The 26,291-nt window shown below is 23.4% G+C and overlaps 5 protein-coding genes across 5 annotated transcripts; 3 read left to right on the plus strand and 2 right to left on the minus strand.

Annotated features, from left to right (window-relative positions):
- Positions 1-1,120: 1,120 nt before the first annotated feature.
- On the plus strand, positions 1,121-3,228 carry LOC128955342 (N-acetylneuraminate lyase-like). The gene is made up of 6 exons (XM_054301010.1): positions 1,121-1,226; positions 1,317-1,416; positions 1,682-2,079; positions 2,179-2,240; positions 2,414-2,497; positions 2,590-3,228. Exons 2-6 carry the CDS (start codon positions 1,331-1,333, stop codon positions 2,872-2,874), a joined length of 915 nt encoding a protein of 304 aa, XP_054156985.1. The 5' UTR covers positions 1,121-1,226; positions 1,317-1,330; the 3' UTR covers positions 2,875-3,228.
- A 1,401-nt stretch (positions 3,229-4,629) lies between these two features.
- On the plus strand, positions 4,630-7,054 carry LOC128956283 (cytochrome P450 4V2-like). Its single transcript, XM_054301981.1, is given in 4 exon segments — positions 4,630-4,834; positions 4,944-5,056; positions 5,425-5,704; positions 6,081-7,054. Coding segments are annotated over 4 exon segments (1,572 nt in total).
- A 5,987-nt stretch (positions 7,055-13,041) lies between these two features.
- On the minus strand, positions 13,042-14,496 carry LOC128955331 (N-acetylneuraminate lyase B-like). The gene is made up of 5 exons (XM_054300999.1): positions 14,251-14,496; positions 13,794-14,188; positions 13,643-13,704; positions 13,454-13,537; positions 13,042-13,373 (listed from the first exon to the last, which is right to left on the minus strand). The coding sequence occupies exons 1-5, from the start codon at positions 14,337-14,339 to the stop codon at positions 13,083-13,085; spliced, it is 921 nt and encodes a 306-aa protein (XP_054156974.1). The 5' UTR covers positions 14,340-14,496; the 3' UTR covers positions 13,042-13,082.
- Positions 14,497-17,037: 2,541 nt separating this feature from the next.
- On the minus strand, positions 17,038-19,180 carry LOC128956293 (cytochrome P450 4C1-like). Its single transcript, XM_054301993.1, has 4 exons — positions 18,982-19,180; positions 18,784-18,896; positions 18,233-18,512; positions 17,038-18,070 (listed from the first exon to the last, which is right to left on the minus strand). Exons 1-4 carry the CDS (start codon positions 19,178-19,180, stop codon positions 17,055-17,057), a joined length of 1,608 nt encoding a protein of 535 aa, XP_054157968.1. The 3' UTR covers positions 17,038-17,054.
- A 3,421-nt stretch (positions 19,181-22,601) lies between these two features.
- LOC128956301 (uncharacterized) lies at positions 22,602-24,873 on the plus strand. Its single transcript, XM_054302005.1, has 3 exons — positions 22,602-22,728; positions 23,437-24,088; positions 24,639-24,873. The coding sequence occupies exons 1-3, from the start codon at positions 22,602-22,604 to the stop codon at positions 24,871-24,873; spliced, it is 1,014 nt and encodes a 337-aa protein (XP_054157980.1).
- Positions 24,874-26,291: the final 1,418 nt, after the last annotated feature.

Consider the following 26,291-nt stretch of genomic DNA (forward strand, 5'->3'; position numbering starts at 1 on the left):
AGGTAGGTTAGTATAGTTTTATTATTATTATTATTATTATTATTATTAGCTAGATCATAATTTATATATTAGATATATTAAATAGTAATTAATATTTATTTTAACTAATCTATTATTAGATTTTTTTAGAAACATAAATAAACCAATTGTATTATACTAACATTTATAATATACAGTATATATATATATATATAATAGTATATACTAATAAATTATTATGTAATTTATGTTAAGCATTATGTAATATAAACTAACATTTATATATATATATAATAATTTGATCAATATATATATATATTGATCAAAATTGATATGATATATATAAACAAAATTAAAAATTTTAGATATTAAAATTAAAGGTTATTTATTGTCTGTTTTTTATTTATTTGATTTAAACTACCCTGTATATATACTGTATACACAATAAAATTGATTATATGCCCAGTGCAAACTGCACCTTGGTAACACAGTAAATACGTTCACATATTGCATATTATTCAATACTATAAATTTATATATATATATATATATATATATATGTTAGTTTATATTACACAATGCTTAACATAAATTACATAATAATTTATTAGTACATACTATATACTGTATATTAAATATGTAATTTTACTATATATTATACATATTATTAGTAATATTATTAATATAATAGTATAATACAATTTGTTTTATTTATTTTTCAAAAAAAAAATTATTTAGATAATATGCAATATGTGTACGTATTTACTGTGTTACCTAGTACAGTTTGCACTGGGCATATAATCAACTAATTTTTTTGTATGGGTAATACAGTACATGTTTAGCAGCAGCTGCTAAACATTTTGAATAGTAATAATAATAACACAATATTATCAAATATCATATCAAATATAACAGTTATATATATACAACAATTTTATTTATCTATCTAATTATAATATACTGATAAAATAGTGTAATCAATTTTTTTTAAATTTATCATTAACTAATAAATCTGATGAAATTAATTGGTACTATTAATATACAATTAGTATATATATCATATATAAACTATAAATATCTCACAATTTTTTAAAAACTAATAAAATTTAATAAAATTTGTTTAAATTTATTGTACAGTAAATTGATATATCGTCAAAAATAATACAAAATAATTATATATATACAGTATATTGTATGTTAAATATACCGCAAAATTTAATTTAAATTTTTTTTAAAAAAAATAATAGGTAAATGTTTAATAATAATTTTATTTATTTATTTTTTAATCAAAATTAAATATTCAAATAATATTTTTTATTAATTTTTTAAATATAAAGCCATTTAAAAAAAGATGCCAACACTTGACGAGAGGAAACAAAAATTATTGAATTTCAAGGGTGCGATGGCCGCCCCTTTTACCCCCTTTGATGCCAATGGGTATGTTTGAAAATAATTTTTTAAAAATTTAAATAATAATAATAATACTAAATAATAATAATAAATAATAAATAATAATAATACTAAATAACAATAATACTAAATAATTATAATAATAATAATACTAAATAATAATAATAATACTAAATAATTATAATAATAATAATACTAAATAATAGACATTTAAGGATAAGTATATATGTATTTTAATTATTAAAATAGATTATATGATATAATTTATATGCTATATATATATATATATTAGGGAAGTGGATGTCTCGCAAATACCTAAATATCTTAAGCATTATCTGGACAGTGGTGTCGACGGCGTATACATAGTGGGAACCACTGGCGAAGGCTATTCCCTGACCAACGATGAACGACTAGCGGTGGCTAAGGCCTGGCGTCAGGCTATTGATGCCCAACAGGCTTATCATTTGTTGGCAGTGGTCAATGTTTCGAGCACCTGTATGAAAGAATCAACCGGGTTGGCTAAACAAATTGAACAGTTAGGTTTCGATGGTATTGCTGTATTGCCGCCCAATTACTATAGGCCACAAACAATCGGCGAATGGGTAGACTATATGAAAACGTTTGRTAGGGCAGCGCCCAATACACCCCTCTATTACTATCATAACGCTACCAGAATAGGGGAAATGAGCTGTAATGTTGTCATCAATTTAATTCAATTTGATTTAATTATTTTATTTTTTTTCAAATTATTAACTAATATTTTTATATATATATATTATATCTGTTTAGTCGATATCGTCGACGCCATCGGTGAAGGTCTCAAACAGATCCCGCAGTTTTGCGGTCTAAAAGTAATTGAAAAGTTTTAAAAACTAATTTAAAAACTAATTTAAAAACTAATTTAAAAACTAATTTAAAAACTAATTTAAAAACTAATTTAAAAACTAATTAATTAATTAATTAATTAATAATTATTGTTTTTTAATTACAAATAACATATAATTTATATATACATTGTATATAGTTTGCAGATACCAATTTTCAACGATTTATGATATTGTTAAACAAGCACCGGGATCAACTAAATATATTTATGGCATATATAGAGGTTTGACTTATATATATATATATACATAAACAATTACCGTAAGCTAATTGTCTAAATTATAATAATAATAATTAATTTTACGGTAATTTCAGTTACTGGTACCGGCACTGGCATCTGGATGTCTGGCCAGTAACGCTGCACTGTTAAACTATCCGCATATTGTGGCCGCYTATAAAMARATGATTGTATTGGTCGGYMAGGGWGATATTGACGGTGCACTCAGGGAACAGCATCGGATTGTGGAGGAAACCTACCGGCACAAGGAGACGGGCAACTATTTTCACTCGATTAAGACTACATTCAACAAACATGTAGCTCATCTGGGCCTCGATGTAGGCCTACCCCGGCCACCCATCTATTATCATTATGAGTGGTAGATATGAGACGGTTGTTTAAGGACTGTTAGCTAGCATTTAGTTTATAGGGGGGCACTGTTAACATAACCATAATATACAGTATCTTTTTATTCAACGATATTTTTAGATTCAATTTAGACCCGTATATAGCTAAACACCCCCACCCCCTGATGACAATTTTTTTTTAAATTTAAAAATCAACATTTGGTTGATTGGGGCTGTATCTCACAAATAGGCCCTCTACTGGGGCTATATGATAGGGGGCGGGGTAATTATACATTCAAAAATAAAACTTTAATTATTTTACTAGTGTGTGGGTATATGCGGGTCTATACGGTAATTGTGTGATTCAAATAAATGTCTTCCAATTTWTAAAAAAAAATTTAGTAAATTTTAAATACAATATATATATATATATATWTATTAGATTTTATAGTTTATAATTATCATAATTATAAATTATATAATAGAAAAATATTAAATGTTTAAAAAAAATTACCCGGTAGTTATTTTTAATCAAAAAAAAATATTAATAATTTTTTACATATTTAATATTTTGTCAGAAATATTTTATTTTACAAAAATTTATTATTTCATTTTAGTTTCTTATTTTGATTAAAATTTTGTATAATTTTATTTTTCATGGGTTTGTAATCTCTTGTTGTTGTTGTTATTGTTGAAACATTTATTTTTTGTTTGTTTACTCGTAAATAAATTTTTGTTAATAAAATTTATTKTTATTTTATTTTGTTACATAATTTACAATCAATAAGTTTTTCAAACAATAAATTATATAACAATAATTAAATGTTTAAAAATTATATATATATATTCATTGTAAAAGCTAAATATAATAATATAATTAAAAAATTAATTAAATATATTTCTAGTTTATCTCAATTTTTCTTATATTAATTAATTAATTTTATTTTAGTTTATTATGATTAATAATTTAATTTAAATTAGCAATATATTATTTTTTAAAAAAAAAGTTTAATTGCATTTATATCATATGTTTGTACTGTATATATATTTGTATAATTGAAATTTATTAATTAAAAACCTAATTGTTTTTCATATTAGTATTTAGAAAAAAATAAATACATAAAAATATGATAAAACTTTTGAGTATTATTATTATTACTAAAAAAATGTATTAAAATCATTGATGTATAAAAAAAATTTCAAATATATGAATCCTAATKTAYATATCATTATAATTGTCATATCATTATCTCATTGGTTATCAATTATATATATGAAACAATATTTACATTWAAWTAAAACTAATRATTTAGATTAATATTTAGTATTATTAATAATCTAAATAATAAAAGTCAATAAAAATTTTTGTTTCATATATATATATGATAAACTTAATTATTTAATGTGTATAATACTATATAAAATATTTTGTTCAAAACGTTCGCACTTTTTAAGAAAACCCCCTCCCTCCCCTATGTTCGCAATTGTTCGCATGTAGTCATTAAAAAAAAATACGTTCGCAAATAATGACTACAAGAAATAAAATATTATCTAAATGCGAACGTTCTTAAAGAAATAGTTCGCTTTATTCAATGCGAACGTAATATGTGAACCACGCCAAATGGAAATACCTTATAAATAATGACTAAAAATTTTTCAACAAAAAAAAATTATTCATTACAATAGTTTATTTTATTTTTAAAAAACMAAATTAATACATATATTAGTRTACAAAATGAAATAATTGCTATTATTTTTTTTAAATATTAATTGCTATTTATATCAAAAACAATGTTTRCATCAATTATTGTATTGTTTYTGAAATATTTATTAGCAATTAGTTTAACTATATTTCCAGTATTACTATATGTTTATTACAAACATAAATACGGTTATCGCGACCAATGTTTGGCCAGAATTCCCGGACCCGATCCCCGATACCCGTTGATCGGCAACTTAGACCTGTTTCGTATACCTGGCGTTCCTCTCAATGAATGTAAGTTTTTTTTAKATAAATAAATAATGTTAACTAATAATAAAATTTTTCTAATATATATATATTTATATATGTTTAATATTTGTAAAAAATTTATTTAATTGTATAGGTATTTATAAAATACTAGTATCGCTGTGTAAACTATATAAAAMTAATGGTATTTATAAAATATTTTTGGGAACACAACCAGTGATTGTTTTATTCAAACATAAYTTACTAAATGTATGTAYACTTTATACTATAATACTGTATAATTAGCTAATCTATTATTATATTTTAATAATTATAATATATATAATATATATAATATATATATATATATATATATGTATATATATATATATTATATTAAAAAAATTTATATATACTGAATATATACAGTAATATTGTATATATATGACTATTACTATTATAATATTTTAAAAATAATTTTATTTATAATTTGGCATTAATGTATATATATATATATATATATATATATATATATATTATAATTTTTTAAAATTGTAATTTAATTATAATTTTAACACTATTTTGAAAAAATTTTAATATTAACATATGTATTATAATAATTTTTTTKTATACAATAGACTATATTTTCAAGCAATGTTAATATTGAAAAATCTGARCAATATAAATTTCTAAGTGATTGGTTAGGCGATGGCCTATTGTTGAGTACCGGTGCTAAATGGAAAGGTAGACGAAAACTGTTGACACCGGCATTTCATTTCAAAATATTGGATAGTTTTATACCATTAATCAATGAACAGACATCAATATTTGTCGAGAAAATCAAAGATATGTCATCTCAGAGACAATATATTGATATCCGGGAACCGATAGCTCAGTTAACATTGGATATTATTTGCGGTAATTATATAATTAATAAAAATAATTGTAATAATAATAATAATAGAAAATAATAATAATAATAATAGAAAATAATTAAAAAATAGAAAATAATTAAAAAAATAGAAAATAATTAAAAAAATAGAAAATAATAATAATAATAATAATAATAATAATAATAATAGAAAATAATTAAAAAAAATAGAAAATAATTAAAAAAATAGAAAATAATTAAAAAAATAGAAAATAATAATAATAATAATAATAATAATAATAATAATAATAATAATAATAATAATAATAGAAAATAATTAAAAATAATAGAAAATAATTAAAAATAATAGAAAATAATAATATTAATAGAAAATAATACTAATTTTTTTTAAAATGTCTATAGAAACAGCAATGGGTGTACAAGTGGGCGCACAGGTAGGCAAAAATAAGCCATACGTTTCAGCCATTCAYGATTTGGGCGAAATATTTATGAAACGTATGTTTTCGCCGTGGATTTGGTCGGACATCATATTCTATCGGACATCGATTGGCCATAAATTTAAGGGATCTCTTCAAACGCTTCATTCATTTACMCGCAATGTTATCAATCAAAAGAAACAACAGTTTATTATTTCAAATAACGACTCAAAAACTACGGATCAGTTAACAAGTGATGATAACATCTATTATTCGACAAACAAGAAGAAGAAGAAGAAGAAAAGTATGGCATTTCTGGATCTATTACTCGATTATCACATCAAAGACAACAACATATCTCTGGARGACATACGCGAAGAAGTGGACACTTTTATGTTTGMMGGACACGACACTACTTCGGTAAGTCTCGGATGGACTCTGTATTTGCTTGGATTGCATCGYGAAGTACAGCATAGGATTCAGGACGAGTTGACCAYAATTTTTGGTGACGACGACGACATCAACAACCAGAGAGACATCAMTGCCGAAGACATTCAACGKATGACATACTTGGAGTGTGTWCTGAAAGAATCGTTACGTATGTATCCTTCGGCACCGTTTATTGCCCGCCGATTGGTCGCCGATTGTCCGGTCGGTGATTATGTTAWACCTGCCGGTGTCGACGTATTCATAATGATTGAACAAATGCATTACGATTCGGATGTATTTCCCGATCCCAACCATTTCAGACCCGAACGCTTCGAATCGGTTACCAATTCTTCCTCCTCCTCGTCCTCGACAACAATAAATGCCTACAATTATGTGCCGTTCAGTGCCGGTCCTCGCGGTTGTATTGGTAAACGKTTTGCAGTTACTGAGGAAAAGATAGTATTAGCCAAAGTTTGCCAAAACTTTTAATTGAATCAATTGAACCGTTAGATTGTGTCAAACATCCGCTGAAATGGTTTATCGGGCAAAAAGTCCRCTAAACATAAGATTTATTCCCAAAAAAAATAAAAACTTTAATTGATATTTAAATTATATTATTATGGTATTATAATATCAATTATTTTTATTWTTTTATTTTATTATACAAACATTTATAGTAAAATTATTTTTTTTTTAAATCATAGATAATAATTCTATAAAAATTATTATTATTTTAATTATTTTATTGTATAATTTATGTTTAATATCAAAATTATTATCGATAATAAATGATTTCTTATTATAATTAATTATTAATTAATAATAATTATAAATTTTTAATATCATTTCAAACTAACACATAGATGATAATATGATTGAAATAGTTTTTTTTATAATAATATTTTTAACTTTAATTTGAGTATTTAATAAAATTTTCAAAAAAATAAAATAAATACATAGTCTTATTATAAATAATTCAATTGTTATTATTATTAATATTGTTTTCCTATTTGTATCACATTTAATATATCAAATAAATAAATTGATTTAAAAAAATGTTTGAAACTATTACTGAAAATTTAATTAATAATATCACAATATTATTATTATTATTATTATTATTACTGTAAGTATTATATATACAAAATGTATACATTAAGTTAATATAAATTGTTTAATACAGCATAATTCTCAATATTACACGTATAATCTGGGTACAATTAAAAAAAATATTAAAAACTTTTAACAAACATTTATTAATTATATTAATTTAAGAAGGATATACAGTAAACATTATATACTATATACATAAATTTATATATTTAAAAATAATAGTAATATTGTTAATGGATGAAATAAATTTTAGCAAATTATATATTAATTAAAATTATATATTTATTAATTATTATATTAATTTAATTAAATTAGTCTGTGATAGATATAACTATTTAATTATTTGATAGATAGAAGGATATACAGTAAACATTATATACTATATACATAAATTTATATATTTAAAAATAATAGTAATATTGTTAATGGATGAAATAAATTTTAGCAAATTATATATTAATTAAAATTATATATTTATTAATTATTATATTAATTTAATTAAATTAGTCTGTTAGAGATATAACTATTTTTTTGTATACATAAACATATATAAACATTGTATACTATATACATAAATTTATATATTTAAAAAACAAATAAATTTTTAAAATAATTTTTTAAAGTTTAATTTAAAAAATAATAAATAACAAACCGTCTAAGTAAACTATCTTGATGGCATAAAATTTGTTATCTAGTTTGCATTTAGTTTTATAAACCAGGCCAAATGATCCACGTCCAAGCTCAGTTAGTTGTTCAAAATCACTATCATATTTATTCATTATTATTATTATTATAATAATGTTTGAATAGTAATTTTAATTTTAATTATTTTGTAATTCATATAATTATACATTATTATTATTATAATTAACTTATTATTCATACATAATTAATTTTTTTTTTTTAAATTTATATATAAATATATCACTATTTAAATTTTTAATAATGAAAATATCAATTGAATTTATAATTGATTTAAAAAAACAAAATATATTTTTTTTATTACAAAAAATGTTTTAACGATTATTCAATGACTTAATGTTGTAAATGATTGTTGTTTACTATACTTAAACTTTGATCCCATTAAATGTTTTATCATATTTTCAAAAAAAACTTTTGTTTACTGAAATCTATAATGGCTTTTTGAGTCTGTCTGTCTGTCTGTCTGTCTGTCTGTCTGTCTGTCTGTCTGTCTGTCTGTCTGTCTGTCTGTCTGTCTGTCTGTCTGTCTGTCTGTCTGTCTGTCTGTCTGTCTGTCTGTCTGTCTGTCTGTCTGTCTGTCTGTCTGTCTGTCTGTCTGTCTGTCTGTCTGTCTGTCTGTCTGTCTGTCTGTCTGTCTGTCTGTCTGTCTGTCTGTCTGTCTGTCTGTCTGTCTGTCTGTCTGTCTGTCTGTCTGTCTGTCTGTCTGTCTGTCTGTCTGTCTGTCTGTGTGTAGCATTTCATTTTGCGAATTTTGAAATTCTGACTTCAGATTCGGTTAGAGGACTACTAATAATGTATTGAAAAGTTGCATTAAAATCTTGATATCTCTTCGGGAACATAGAGAAAATGGCGGCCAAATAAAAAAAATTAAGACAAATTTTAAGTATAGATTTGAATTAAGCATTAAAACACAAGCAAAAAAAATTTCATAAAATTTTTTTTATCTTTTCGCGTACAAAGAAAATGGCGGCCAAAGTAAAAAGATTTAGGTAAAAATTTTAACGTTTAGAATTGTAAAGACCATCTAAAATAAGGTATTATAGATCAAAATCATTATTTTTTAAAAATGGCGGGGAAAAAATAATTATACTTGTTTATTTTGTTATACTAAATCATTTGATACCACACATGAGTAGTTGTTTATTTTGTCATACCGAGACATTTGATATCTCACATGACTATAGTTGAGTTAATTTTGTCATACCAAGTCATTTGATACCCTACATGATAAAAATTTAAATTATGTATATTTGAGAAGTTTTTAAATTTTTATATGTTACTATAAAAGCAGCTATAATTATACAAACTAATGGTTTTCAATGCTATTCAAGTTTTTTTTCTGAAAATGCTTTCTAGCATTCTTAACTGGTTTTAATGATATAATATAATATCATACGACTATTATTGTGTTTCTATGGATTTATTTTATTTTATCAAACACTAATAAGTCATTTAATTAATTATTTATTTATTTTATAAAATAGTAATTATTATATATATTTACTAAATGTTTTAAAATAWTAAAATACACCCTTAATATACYTAAATATTGATATTTAAATAAATAAATAACTATAAATCTATTCAATAAATAATTTAACAAAAAAATATTTAATAAATTTTAATAAATAGTTTAAATATATATATATACTGTATAAATAATAATATAAAAATGTCATATTAATCAAATTATGATAATGATGATTTATATTAAAAACAATAAATAATAAAATATTTACAATATACTATTCAATAGTATAGTAATAATACCAAACAAACAAAATGTTTAAATATTTTTATTAACTATATTACACATCAATCAAAAAAAAAAAAAAAWCATTTTCAMTTACATTTTATCAATTTTATTAACAAAAATATAGACTAATTTTAGTATTAAAATTAGTATTTCTATAACTAAATAACATACATAAAAATTATAGTAAAAAATAGTTGGAAACTACTGTACTATTCAATCATTAATATATATTAAAAAACTTATTTAAAAATAATAATTATTATTAATATTAATAATATTAGTATTATGTGCCAAATATTAGATAAGTTTACAATTAGTCGACAATTGGACAGTAATATCAAACATGAGATCAAATTATTTCATGTGTTTGACGACAGCGCCGGTAGTAATCTGTTGTTCGCCACCGACACCGATATGGTCTACGGTATCGGATCTAATATGTGGTCAACATTGGCTATGGGTCATCAGCTACCTGTTCCCATACCGGAACTGATACCCGAGTTATCATTGATAAATGTTCAACAATTTTTTACTGGTTTCGCCTTTGGCCTGGCATTAACCAGTGACCAGAAACTGTATTATTGGTATTTTCCATATGAGGACAGACGCCGATATGATAAGCCCGACGAAACTATTTGTACAAAACCCCGAAAACTAGACTTTTTTGATTCACTAACTATAAGGCAAATCAGTTGCGGTGACGATCACATACTGGTGCTGACCATCGATGGAAAACTGTATGCTTTTGGATGTAATCGTTTTGGACAGTTAGGTGCGGCGCCGGACCAGTTAGATAAAACTGGACATCATTTACAGCCAATAGAAATCCGATTTTCCGATAATCAGTTGGCCATTGAATCGGTTTATTGCGGTATCTATTCGTCGTTTGCTCAGACATTGGATGGACAGGTATACAGTTGGGGCCAAAACAGTGGTTACCGATTAGGACACCACCAGATATCCCGAAATGAAATAGTAATTGAACCGCAATTGATTCCTGGACTAACTCAAGTGAAAAAGGTATGTCCATCCAGTGAGATGACCTACTTTATGACTTCAAACGATCAGCTATACGTTTGCGGCCAATACCTGAGCTGCACTGGAAAGACGGCTCAACCTAGACTACTGTCCAGTGATATCCGTGTTGAAGATCTTCAACAATTGATATCTTATAAGTATTGTCTGTCCATAACGGCAGCCATATGTAAATCTAATGGCAGTGTCTATGAACTACTGGATACCAACAACAACAACAACGATATAATGGCCACAAAATATCGGTCATTCACCGAGTTTTATGCCCATGAATATCAATTGACATATAAAACAATTAATTTGTGTGATTATCGGGAATGTGATGTCGTTATTGACTATAATAGCAATACTATTATTGATGATAAAAGTAATAATAATAATAAATATAATATCATAGATAATAATAATAGTTGTAGTGATTATAACTCTGATACTACTATTACAACAGTTGCCGATAATACTAATCATACAAATTATGGTATAATATATTTTATTAATAATTTTTTTCAACTATAATAATATTAAAAAAAAAATATATATATTATAATTAATAGTTTATTATTTATTATTATTATATTATAATTGATAGTTTATTATTAATTATTATCATATATTAAAAAATTAATAGTTAAAAACTTCAAACGTTGGAATTCAATTGATTACAGTGAACACTACGAGGATCTGGATGTTAGCATCGGTAGTCATAAGTTAGATGATAACGGTGCTTACGGTACAGTCATAACTAAAGTCAAATGTTTAATAGACAAAAAGATATATGCGCTACAAAAATTGCAATTTCCTGGTAAATATTATAGTATATTAATTAATTTAATTTAATTATTTTAATATTTTTTACTAAAAAAAATAAATCATTAATTTATTAATAGAAGTTAATCAACAATTTTATAGCGTCTATAAACAGCTAAATAAATTGCTTGAAATACAATCGGCTGATAATAATAACTATTTAGTACACTATTATGAAATACAATTTGAAGATAACTGTATTTATTTGCAAATGGAATATTTCGGGCAAACTCTCGGTAATATTCTCGATATTAGAGGACAGGTATTCGGTCGGCGATCATCCAATGGTCAGCAGGCAATGGATAGTATAGAGTTATATATCTGGTCCGAGATATTCAAAGAGTTGTTAGAATGTGTAGACTATTTGCATCGTCGACTGAGTCCACCGATAATTCACGGCAACATCAAAGTGGACAACATTTTTGTGGCCAACGATGCGATGGTCAGCAGCGGCAGCGGCAGCGGCGGACGATTCATCAAATTGGGTGACTATGGGATGGGCGGCTATAGTCTGATCAGTGAATTGAATGATTATATTATCAACGATAGTATAAGCAATAATAATAATAATAATAATTTTCAAGTAGATATATATAGTTTATCGGTAATTGGCCAACAAATTTTTGACATGAACTTATCGGATAAAAAGTAAGCTAGCTACAAAAAATTAATTTACATTTTTTAAATATTATTTTTTTTTAAAAAAAATTTAATTATAAACTAATATAAATAGTATAATAAAACGTGGATCTTATTGGTCGGATAACAGTGAACTAAACCGGGCTATTGTTAACATTCATCGGATATTAGTGGACATGAGTTGTTTGCCGGCCGCCGCTGCCGACTACTCGGAGGACTGGTATAGAACCTACTGTTCCTATACATTGTCCACATTGACTGATTGGTGTCCGCACCGTAATCTAGTTGTCGATGATAAACAATTTTTGCCGCAATTATCCCGATTGAAGTCAAGCGCTAACATATTTTTCTATAAATTTTTAAGCCATAAATTAAAATAATAATAATAATAAACTAAAAAATAAATAAATAAATATCAATTAATAACAAAAAAAACATAAAAATTTATTATTATTATTATTCCTTACATTTTTTGAAATCATTCAAAAAACATTATTTATTTAAATTTTATAACCAATTGTAATGATAGGAAATGGGTGGTCGAGGATAACCAAAATCAAGGCCCAGGGGTTTGACAATCGAGTTAAACGTTTGCTTAATCGACAGGAAAAAGTTGCCACTAGTCTTATGTTTGACACATTCATCGACAATTGCCGACTGTTCCCGTCGGGCACTGTCCAGATCTGATCGGTCAACGTGTGCGACAAGTTTTTTGTAGGCATCAACTACTTCCGGTAAGTTGAATAGCGCACAGATACCGGCATCGCAGGCCAATGATGTCAGTGCCGTCAATAGCATCTGTTAGGTTAAAAAAAACAGTTAGGTTTTTTTTTGGGGGGGGGGGTGGAGGGAGTGTAAAGGGGTCATCATAGCAATACCTCATCGAAACCGATCAATACTTTGAAGCAATGGCTGTACCGCTTCTGGATGAGTGTAAACCGTACGACATTGTTGTCCGTAAACTATAAATATATATATATATATATATATATATATATATATATATAGAGAGAGAGAGAGAGAGGATGAGTTGATATATGTCTCATAACTGGCCAATCAATTCATACCTTCATTGCTGCCAACTGTGGTATCTGTTTGATACCTTCACCGATAGCGTCGACGATATCAACTGTTATTTATATACAATTAATAATTTTTAAATTGTTTTTTTTCATAAATACTATATATTTAACTATTGACTTAATTAAGGACACATACAATTAAACTCGCCGATCATCGACGGTATATGATAGTAGAGTAACGGTGTATTGGGCGCCGATCTGCAAAACAGTTTCAGATAGTCTACCCATTCCTGGATGTTTGCCGGCCGATAGTAATTGGCCGGCAATACGGCAATGGCATCAAAACCTAGACTATCGACTTGTTTGGCCAACAATTGGGCCTCTTTAGCGCAATAGGAGCTAACGTTGACCACTGCCAACAGGTCGGCCTTTTGGCTGTCCAGCGCCCGGCGCCAGGCTTTGGCTACTGTCAGGCGTTCATCGTTTGTCAGGTTATAGCCTTCGCCGGTAGTGCCGATAATGTAGACGCCGTCCACTTTGTTGTCCACCAAAAACTTAACGTATTGGTCGATCTGCGAGACGTCTAATTCACTAAATAATAATAGGATTTATTTTATTTTTATTTAGGACAGTCATATCATTTTTTTATATACCCTTTCCGATCAAAGGGTGTTATGACAGCAGCCATCGCACCCTTGAATCGGAGTAACCGTTGTTTTCGTTGTTCAAGTGTTGATGACATGATTTATTTTTTTTTTTTTGGTTAAACTAATTGTTTTGTATTATTATTACAAATGATAACTTAGTATAAAAATAATTTATTATTTTCAACAACAAACAAAAACTATACGACTGTCCTCTTTAGATAGTCCTCACCGACACTACTGACTAAATGTTTTTTCTTTTTTTAAAAAACCGGTATTTATTTTATAGTTTATACAAAGTTTTATGTTTAAGTACAAAATTTTTAAGTTATTTTAATCATAAATAAACTTTATTTAGTTTTTTTTGTGGACATATTATTCAAGGTTTCGTGTATTATTAGTATAGCAAATATATGTTAGTTTTTTAAACAAAAATAGTTTACAATAATAATTATTGTATTGAATATTTATTGGGAAACAGTTATCCAAACAAATCAATCAATCAATTAATTAATTAATTTGATAAATAAAAAACATCTCATATTATATAACAAACATAGAGTGTATTATTGGATAAATGTTTTTATTAGATTAAATWTTTTTTAAATGTTTATATAATAATATTTTTAGTAATTGTAGTAATTTTTTTATATATAAAAATTAATTCTCATAATTATTACTAATAAATAATTATTAATATTTAACAATAAAATTATTCAATTTTTAAAAAAAAAAAATAAATATTATATAAATTATTATAATATATAAAAGTTTAAAAAYTATAAAATAATTGTATTATATTTTTATTRATTCTGATTTAATTACGTTATTTTATTTGAGTATTAAAAACAAATATTTAATATATTTATATATATATAATAAATGATAATTACTTTATATTTAAATAACAAATATAATTATGTCATCTATTAAATGATATTATAGTTTATGATAAATGATCAMAAAAAAATTATATTTAAAAATAACTTTTATTTATGACATTAACCTAATTATTTAAATATAATTTAAAAAATTGACTATTAAATTGATTAATTTGTTWTTATTAAATKATGATTAATATATATATATATTTTTATTATTATATTATTTATTGTTATTTAATGTCTAATTTAAGATTAATTTTTTCTTAATTATCTAAAAAATAAGAAATTAATAGAATTTATTTAATATATATATTAATATGTATATATAATTGTCAATTATTATTGTAAGATTAAATGATCAAAATAATATTAAATATTATTGTAAATAATAATAATTAATCTAAATTATAAAAACTAAATTACTGTATTGTAATAATATTATATTAAGATACAGTAAATTTTATTTTTGAAGTCAACAAATAAATAAATATATATTTATGACATTATTATAGTCATTATTTAGATTATTTAGTAATTCATTTTTACTCAAAAAAAAAAATTATTAAATAATTTTTTAAAGTTTTAACTCTATTTAAAAAATAAATAAAATTAATTTAATATGAATGGAAATAAATTGATTAAATCAAACAAATGTTTACCAATTGATTTACGAGTAGACAATATAAACACTAAACTCTATGAAATCGGTTTATTTCATACAAAATCTAGAAAATGCCTAAAAAATAGATCAATAATTTATAATCCATTAGTTATGCAATTGATTTCGTGGACATATGTTATGAAATTGACAATTGTATGTATTTTACCGAAACATTACCGAAATTATCATATAATGTTTGGCAATATTGCTCTAATTATGAATCTGGAAAATCATGCTAATTATGTGGACATCCTATTCGGTATAACATTCATACCGATTCAATTGATACTCATACGGCTTACCCGTGATGGCCAATGGCCACAGTTTATGTCCGTTTTTGATATGTTGGCCGGTCAACGATCACCGAAAAGTATTGGTTTAAATCATAGGAAATTTATCCAGAAATTTCTACTAAAATCTCGAAGTTTATATCGATTATGTGAATTAATTACTAGTAAATCATGGATACTATGGTTTATATTTGGTTTGTATCCCTATTTCATAAATTGTTCAATAAATCAATGTCTAACATATGGTATATTAAATTCCGTACATTTATTAATTTATACAAACTATGGCATCAATATTAACTATTGGCTATTATATCATTTCTATCTATTGACTAACTATTTGAAATATAAAATTCAATTATATAACAGTAATATTTCAATTAAATTAACAAAAAAACAACAAACTTTCCCTAAACTTGATATAAGATTTGCAAAAAATCTAATCAATTCAATTAATTTTGTTAGCAATGAAATTAATGAATATAATAGAAAATTTTGGTCATATTATCTATTAGTTATTTGGCAATTAATGGGTTTATTAGTATTATTAATATTATATATGTTATTATTTCAAAGTCTATATATATCTTTTATAATTAAATTCATAATAATTATAGCATTTATATTAATGTCTCTATTGTTTATATTTCTACTATATTTATGTTCATCACTTAACTATGAATTCAATAAAACCTATACATTATTATATTGTTATCAATTATTATATTTGTAAAAAAATGTTGTATAAAAATTTATAAAAAATAGACTTAAATATATAAATATTATTTGTTTTTTTAATATATTTAATTTTTGATATATATGTAATATAATAAAAAAATTAATTTCAAAATTATTAATATATTTGGTTATTAACAAAAATTTTTAAAACTGATAAAACATAATAAAACATTAAATATTATTTTTTTAAACAAAATAATTGATATAATGATTACAAACAAACAAAAAATATTAAAAATATCAATAAGTTTTGGGAATAAATCTAACATTTAGTGGACTTTTTGCCCGAAATACCATTTCGGCGGATATCTGTATACTATCTAACGGTTCAATTGATTCAATATAAAAGTTTTGGCAAACTTTGGCTAATATTATCTTTTCCTCAGTAACTGCAAAACGTTTACCAATACAACCGCGAGGACCGGCACTGAACGGCACATAATTGTAGGCATTTATTGTTGTCGAGGACGAGGAGGAAGAAGTGGTATCCGATTGAAAGCGTTCGGGTCTGAAATGGTTGGGATCGGGAAATACATCCGAATCGTAATGCATTTGTTCGACAATCATAAAGACGTCGACACCGGCCGGTATAACATAATCACCGACCGGACAATCTTCGGCCAAATGTCGACCGATGAACGGTACTGACGGATACATTCGCAACGATTCTTTGAGTACACACTCTAAGTATGTCATACGTTGAATGTCTTCGGCAGTGATGTCTCTCTGGTTGTTGTCGATGTCGTCACCAAAAATTGCGGTCAATTCGTCGTGAATCTTGTCCTGAACTTCGCGATGCAAACCCAACAAATAGAGAGACCATCCGAGACTTACCGAAGTAGTGTCGTGTCCTTCAAACATAAAAGTGTCCACTTCTTCGCGTATGTCTTCCAGCGATAACTTGTTGTCTTTGATGTGATACTCGAGTAATAGATCCAGAAATGCCATACTTTTCTTCTTCTTGTTTGTCGAATAATAGATGTTATCATCACTTGTTAACTGATCCGTAGTTTTTGTGTCGTTATTTGATATAAACTGTTGTTTCTTTTGATTGATAACATTGCGGGTAAATGAGTGCAGTGTGTTAAGTGATCGGCAAAATGTACGGCCAATCGGCGTCCGATTGAACACAACGTCCGGCCAAATCCAGGGCGAAAATACACGTTTCATCAGTATTTCGCCCAAATCATGAATGGCCGCAACGTATGGCTTATTTTTGCCTACCTGTGCGCCCACCTGTACTCCCATTGCAGTTTCTATAGAAAATTAAAAAAAATACTATTATTTCTATTATTATTATTATTTTCTATTATTATTATTATTATTAATATTAATATTTTCTATTATTAATAATATTTTCTATTATTATTATTAATATTTTCTATTATTATTATTATTACTCAAAATTATATAATTACCGCAAATAATATCCAAAGTTAACTGAGCTATCGGTTCCCTGATATCAATATATTGTCTATCAGTTGACATATCTTTGATTTTATCCAAAAATATGTTTGTCTGCGCATTCATTAGTGGTATAAAATCGTCCAATATTTTGAAATGAAATGCCGGTGTCAACAGTTTTCGTCTACCTTTCCATTTAGCACCGGTACTCAACAATAGGCCATCGCCTAACCAATCGCTTAGAAATTTATATTGTTCAGATTTTTCAATGTGAACATTGCTTGAAAATATAGCCTATTGTATTATTATTTAAAAAAAATTATTAGAAAATATATATGTTAATATTTAAATTTTTTTTTAAAAAATAGTGTTAAAATTATAATAGTAGTATAATTTATCAATATAAAATACAGCCTGAAAATATAGCTTATTATATAAATTTATATATTAAATTATTAGAAAATGTATATGTTAATATTAATTTTTTTTAAAAATAGTGTTAAAATTAAAAATTACAATCTAAAAATTATAATAGTAATATATATACTGTATATATAATACATACATCCATTAAGTTATGTTTGAATACAACAACAACAGGTTGAGGTCCTAATGATATTTTATAAATACCATAATTTTTATATAATCTACACAATGATACCAATGTTTTATAGACACCTATATAAATATATAATTTTTTTTCATAAATATTATTTATAATAAAAAATAATATTATTTATTTAATTAATTAAAAAAAACTTACATTCATTTAGTGGAACACCGGGTATACGAAACAGGTCTATATTGCCGATCAACGGGTATCGGGGTTCGGGTCCGGGAATACTGGCCAAACACTTATCCCGGTAACGGTTTTTATATTTAAAATAAACATATAATACTAGAAATATAGTCAAACTAATTGTCGACAAATATGTTAGAAATACTACAATTGATGAAAACATTTTTCAAATTTAATTTAATATTATTGTAGAATATTATCGTTGAATTTGAGAAAAATAATTATTATTTTACACCAAAAAATAAAATAAAAATAAATATTTATGAATTATTAATATGAAAACTTTGAAAGTTTTTATTTAAGTAATAATTAACTTTAAATTTTTAAATAATTATTATGTTTAAAGTTTATTAAATATTTTTTTTCTCAATCATTCATTTATATTAAACAAATATTTAAAAAAAATAAAGTTATCAAACATTTACTGATAAACACAATATAAATAATTCAAAAATTGATAAAAACAAAATTTTAAAATATATATATATTATAAATATAATTTTATTTTATGAAAATGTTTTTTTTAATTATCTCAATATATATGTTCAAGGACAATAACAACATTGAGTACGTACATTTAGTACAAAAATTTATTATTATTATTATTATTATTATTTTTGGTGAAAAAAAGTGTCAATGTTATCGTAATAATTTTTGTTTTAAATATATATATATAAAATTTATTTTTTTTCAATATATATATATATATATATATATATTGTTGTTATGTTACCATTATATATGACTATAGCACATATTTAGCATATATCTAGACAAACAGGTATTATAATTATTATTATTATTTATGATGAGACAAAAATATATATACAGGTATATATTTCTACTGTATATAAAAATAATTATTTTACTATTATATATATATATTTATAAATAATTTAAGGAAAATCAGTAAATATAGTCAACTAACTAACTAACTAAGCCCCACACATATTATCATTGCCATTACCAAGGTCGACCACTATTCACAATTAAAACGCATTAATTTTTTTTTTAAATAATTTATTTTTCTAGACCCAAACAGCCGGTTCAATAACATTATTATTATTATTATTATTAATATTATATAAAAACAGTTGTTTATCAGTCTGTTATTAGTTAGCAAATAAAATATTATTTAAAAAAAACTATATAAACAATTTAATTGTAAATAACTTTTAATAAATAATAATACTGTATTATAGTTATTAGATTAGTTAAAAAATAAATTAAAACTTTTATACAAACTAAATATTGTAATATAATAAATACTATATATATATATAGCTAATAAAAAAACTATCTAATAATTAATCAGTTATTTCCTTCCGGGAAAATTGAAAATTATATAATTTATCTAAATTTATATATATATATAAATATATTGTATGTACACAACAAATATCAATGACAAAAAACACTGAAAATACTATATATATATATATATATAAATTTTATATAATAATTATTATTATATAAATAATTTGTTTTGGTTTATGTTTTTTACAAATAGTTGAAACTTAAAAAATATTTATCATAGCTTTACCACAAATATATATATATATAAATATTTATATATTTAAGTTACAAACTATTTTTTATGTAATCTAATTTTCATAATATATATAATTAGTTATAAAATTTATTTATTTTTTTTAAAAAAAACTACAGTATAATATTCAAATAATTTTTAAAAAATAAAATAAAATCACATTTAAATAAATCAATGATTATGGCTATACAGTATCAAATTTTAGTAATCAAATTTTTAGTGATATTAGTAATAAAAAAAATTTGATATATTTAAAAAAATACATATATATATAGTCAAACAAATTATATACAATAAGTTTTGAATTATTTATAAAAATTTTAGCATTTGTTGGAGATAATTTTAAATATTAGATATAAATAAAAATACAAATAAAGATAATTTTTGAAGGCTATATGGTATTTAAAAGCACATGTAGTTTATTTGATCAACTATTTTAAGTAACCTTAAAGTTTACAGTTTGAAGTTTGGAGGAACTATACCTAAAAAATAAACAACTATCCTGGACATTTATTTATTTTATATAAATAGATTTTTTTTTTAAATCATATTGTAATTAAAATAATTTCAACCATTTCTAGCTATAAAATAAAATTACATAAAAAAATAATCTAAAGTTTTTGTATCAAAATTGAGTAATAATTATAATAAAAGATAAATATTTGTTTTTTTTTGTTGAACCAAATCAGGTCATGTTTGTTGTAATTTATTTTTTTTAGTTAAACAGTATTTATGACATAATACTAATCATTACTATTATATTTACACTCAAATTATAAAATTGATTATAAACTAAAAAAATTAATAAAAATATAAATTTATTTTAAATAATAATTAAATGATTTTCTAATAATACATATTTATATAGTAAATTAAAATTAAAATAAGAGATTATTTATCGATAATAATTGTGATATTAAACATAAATTATACAATAAAATAATTAAAATAACAATAATAATAATTTTTATAGAATTATTATCTAAGATTTTTTTTAAAAAAAGTAATTTTATTATTAAATGTTTGTATAATAAAAAAATAATAATTGATATTATAATACCTAATAATATAATTTAAATATCAATTATAAGTTTTTTTTATATATTAATGATTGAATAGTAGTTTTCAATTATTTTTTTAAAAAATATAATTTTTATGTGTGTTATTTAGTTATAGAAATAAAATATTATAACTAAAATTACTCTATATTTTTGTAAAAAAATTGATAAAATGTAATTGAAAATGATTTTTTTGATTGATGTGTAATATAGTTAATAAAAATATTTTAACATTTTTTTTGTTTTGTTTGTTTGGTACTGTATTATTATACTATTGTATAGTATATTGTAAATTAATTTTATTTATTGTTTTTAATATAAATCATCATTATCATAAATTGATTAATATGACATTTTTTATATTATTATTTATACACTATATATATATAAACTATTTATTAAAATTTATTAAATATTTTTTTGTTAAGTTAAATTATTTATTCAATAGATTTATAGCTATTTATTTATTTAAATATCAATATTTAGGTATATTAGGGATGTATTTAATAATTTAAAACCTTTAGTAAATATATATATATATAATAATTATTATTAAAAAATTAATAAATTAAATGACTTTTAGTGTTTGATAAAAAAAAATAAATCCATAGAAACACAATAATAGTCGTATGATATTATATTATATCATTAAATGATAAAAAAAACATTTAATGGGATCAAAGTTTAAGTATAGTAAACAATAATGATTTACAACATTAAATCATTGAATAATCGTTAAAACATTTTTTGTAATATAAAAAAAATATATTTTTAAATTCAATTGATATTTTCATTATTAAAAATTTAAATAGTGATATATATATATATATATATATATATAAATTTTTAAAAAAATAATTATGTATGAATAATAAGTTAATAATAATAATAATGTATAATTATATGAATTACAAAATAATAATAATAATTAAAATTAAAATTAGTATTCAAACATTATAATAATAATAATAATAATAATGAATAAATATACTAGCAATTTTGAAGAACTAACTGAGCTTGGACGGGGATCATTTGGCCTGGTTCATAAAACTAAATGCAAACTAGATAACAAATTTTATGCCATCAAGATAGTTTATTTAGACGGTTTGTTATTTATTTTATTTTTAATTAAACTTAAAAATTATTATAATTTTATTTGTTTTTTAAATATATATATATATATTTTTTTTTTGTATATAGTATACAATGTTTACTGTATATCCTTATAGCTATCAAGTAATAAAAAAAATAGTTATATCTCTATAACAGACTAATTTAATTTACTAAATTAATATAATAATTAATTTATTAATATAATAATTAATTTATTAATATAATAATTAATTTATTAATATAATAATTAATTTATTAATATAATAATTAATTTATTAATATAATAATTAATTTATTAATATAATAATTAATTTATTAATATAATAATTAATTTATTAATATAATAATTAATTTATTAATATAATAATTAATTTATTAATATAATAATTAATTTATTTATTAATATAATAATTAATTTATTTATTAATATAATAATATAATAATTAATTTATTAATATAATAATTAATTTATTAATATAATAATTAATTTATTAATATAATAATTAATTTATTTATTAATATAATAATTAATTTATTTATTAATATAATAATATAATAATTAATTTATTAATATAATAATTAATATAATAATTAGTTAATAATTAATTTGCTAAAATATAATTTCATCCATTAACAATATTATTATTAATTAATTTTATTAATTAATTAATTAATTAATTTAAAAAAAACAACCTATAGTTGATGATAGTGAACGAAAAAAATCGGGTATCGATAATGAGGTGAAAAATTTGAAAAAATTAAACTCAAACTATATTATCCGATACTATGATTCATGGTATGATGGAAACCATAGCACCTGTTATATACAGATGCAATTAGGGTTATATAGTCTACATGATGTTATTGATAGGCGAAAAGCTATTATCATTGCCAATACATCAAGTGGACAGTCATCATCAGCATCGGCATCGGCATCACTATCACTGGTCATGAACTATATATCTGTTCGGGCATTCAAAGAGATTGTCATTGGTGTCAACTATTTGCATACTAGACGGCCGCCTATACTGCACAGGGATCTTAAACCGAAAAACATACTAATCGTTGATGACTACCCTAATAGTGGACGACGACTTGTACTCAAACTGTGTGACTTTGATTTGGCAACCGATCACAAGTCCTCACTGAGCGGCCATACATCGCAAGTGGGTACCGATGATTATCGGGCACCCGAAGTAATCGGCATCGACAAGGGTGGACTTGGTGTACGTATTGGTGGTGGTGGGGTAGACAGGATTATCTATAATACCAAGGCTGACATCTATAGTCTGGGATTAGTCGGAAGCAATCTGTTTGATGTGAATATCTTTGGCAACGAAACTATCGATAAGTTTGTCATTTAAGAATTATATATACCGTATAGGTATAGACCYGCATATAGCCGCCCACTCCCCCTGGCCATYAGGGGCTATATGTGAAWATGGGGGGGGGAGGGGGAGCAATAAGTGAGATATAGCCCAGCCCACCCCCTACTACCAAAAAAAATGTTGATTTTAATGAATTATCAAATACCCCCCTCCCACTATTAAAATAATTGAAGTTTTTTTTTGAATGTGTAATTACCCCCMCCMCACACACCCACCCGCCATTAAAAATGCAAATTCTGATTACAATATATAGACCGATCTTACATATAACCCTATCTCCCCTAATCGTTACTTACCCTCCCCCCATATAAACCCATAATGGGAGGGGGTGGTGGTGTATTTGTTAGAAGATACAGCCCACCCACCCCCATACCAAATGTTGATTTTTAAATTAAAAAATATTTGTCATGGGGGTGGGGTGGGTGAGCAATATGCGGGTCAATACGGTAATTGTCTCTATAATAAAAAGCTGATCCATAAAAAATAATTAATTAAATGTTTATATAATTGCAGATCTGATCCCATCTATAATATAGTTAATCAATTGATAGCTATGATTGAAAGAGTCAAAGATAAGAGACCCAGTTGTCAGCAAATATTATCAGATGAAAGTAAATGGCTTATCAATGGACAGTTGGTTCGCGATATAAAAAATATTGATAATATTGTTTCAATGTTATTAGATGATAATGATCAGCAACAAGGACCTGGTTCATTTTTTCATCAATATCTACTTGATCAATTGTAAATTTTATTTTTTTTTTAGTAAATTTAAATTATAATTAAATTAATATAATTTAATGTTTGTTTAATTTGTTTTATTTTTTTAATTGTACCCAGATTATTGTGTAATATTGAGATTGATTTATGATTGATTTTTTTTAAAATAAAATTATTAGTTTTAATTATCATAATAATTGTTTTGATATTAATATAGTAATATGATAGTTAAAATGAATAATTATAATTAACATAAATAATTATAAATAAATAATTAGAATTAACAAAAATTAAATAAATATAAAAATAGTTTTCTAATTTATAATAAAAAAAACAGTATTTATAATTGATCTAATTTATATTTAATTAAATTGTGCTAATATTAACTAATTATAACATTAAAAAAAAAATTTTATCATAAAATATTTTATTTTTTTTAAATATATAATTCAAATATTAGGTAACACCTAATAATAAACTTGACATATAAGTGTGTTAACCCACATATACAGTAAGTGATAAATCCATATAAGGGTTGTTATATAACTTATATATAAGTTATTATAAGTACTGTTAATTATAATCCCCAACAAACAAACTACAGTACAGTTAAGTTATAACTTTAGGTTTAAATAATATTATCAAACAAATAACAAAAAAAATAGCTGATAAGCGCACGTGTATTAAAAAAAAAACTGGTATTTAATACACTAATAGCTACTTAAACATAACATTATTGTTGTTGTGTATACTGTATTGCATTAAATATTGGATTTTATTATTATTATTAAATAAAATATTTAGTGACTCAACAATTATTTAAAAAACTGTATTAATTATAAAACAATTGTATTTTATTAGTAAATTAATTAAATCAAAAAACACACAAAAATGAAAACACGTTTAAAATAAATTTAATAATTTTTTTTGTTTGTTTATAACATATGTTTATAACTAAATAATACAGTGTTTTTCTATTGACTATTAATAATAATAATAATAATAATAAAACTATTAATAATAATAAAAGTATTAATAATAATAATAATAATTAATAAAATTATTATACATTTGTATCAACTGTTTATATACACTACTAGTGATGAACTCTAGGAAGCGATGGCTAAAAGGTATGGAAATTAAAAAAAAATAAAAAAAAAGTTTTTAATAACTTTTTTCTAAATATATAAACTGTTTTACCGAAAAAGTCCCGATTTTTTGTTTGTTTGTTTGTTTGACATACATTAGTAAAGACCAGTGGCGGGGGTTCGGAATTTGGGGGGCGGAATTGGGGGGTTTAGAGTATGGGTTTTAAAGTTTAGGAGGGAGGGTATCACTACACCAAATATCAATGGCCGAAGTTAAAGAAAAATATATTTTTTTAAATTTTTTATTTTTTATTCAATTAATTTTATTCAATTTTTACATTAAAAATTGTTATTTGGT

Source organism: Oppia nitens, unplaced genomic scaffold (assembly GCF_028296485.1).
Source record: "Oppia nitens isolate AA-2021 unplaced genomic scaffold, nextdenovo-longstitch-racon4-pilon3 scaffold12_pilon_pilon_pilon, whole genome shotgun sequence".
Classification (NCBI taxonomy): domain Eukaryota; kingdom Metazoa; phylum Arthropoda; class Arachnida; order Sarcoptiformes; family Oppiidae; genus Oppia; species Oppia nitens.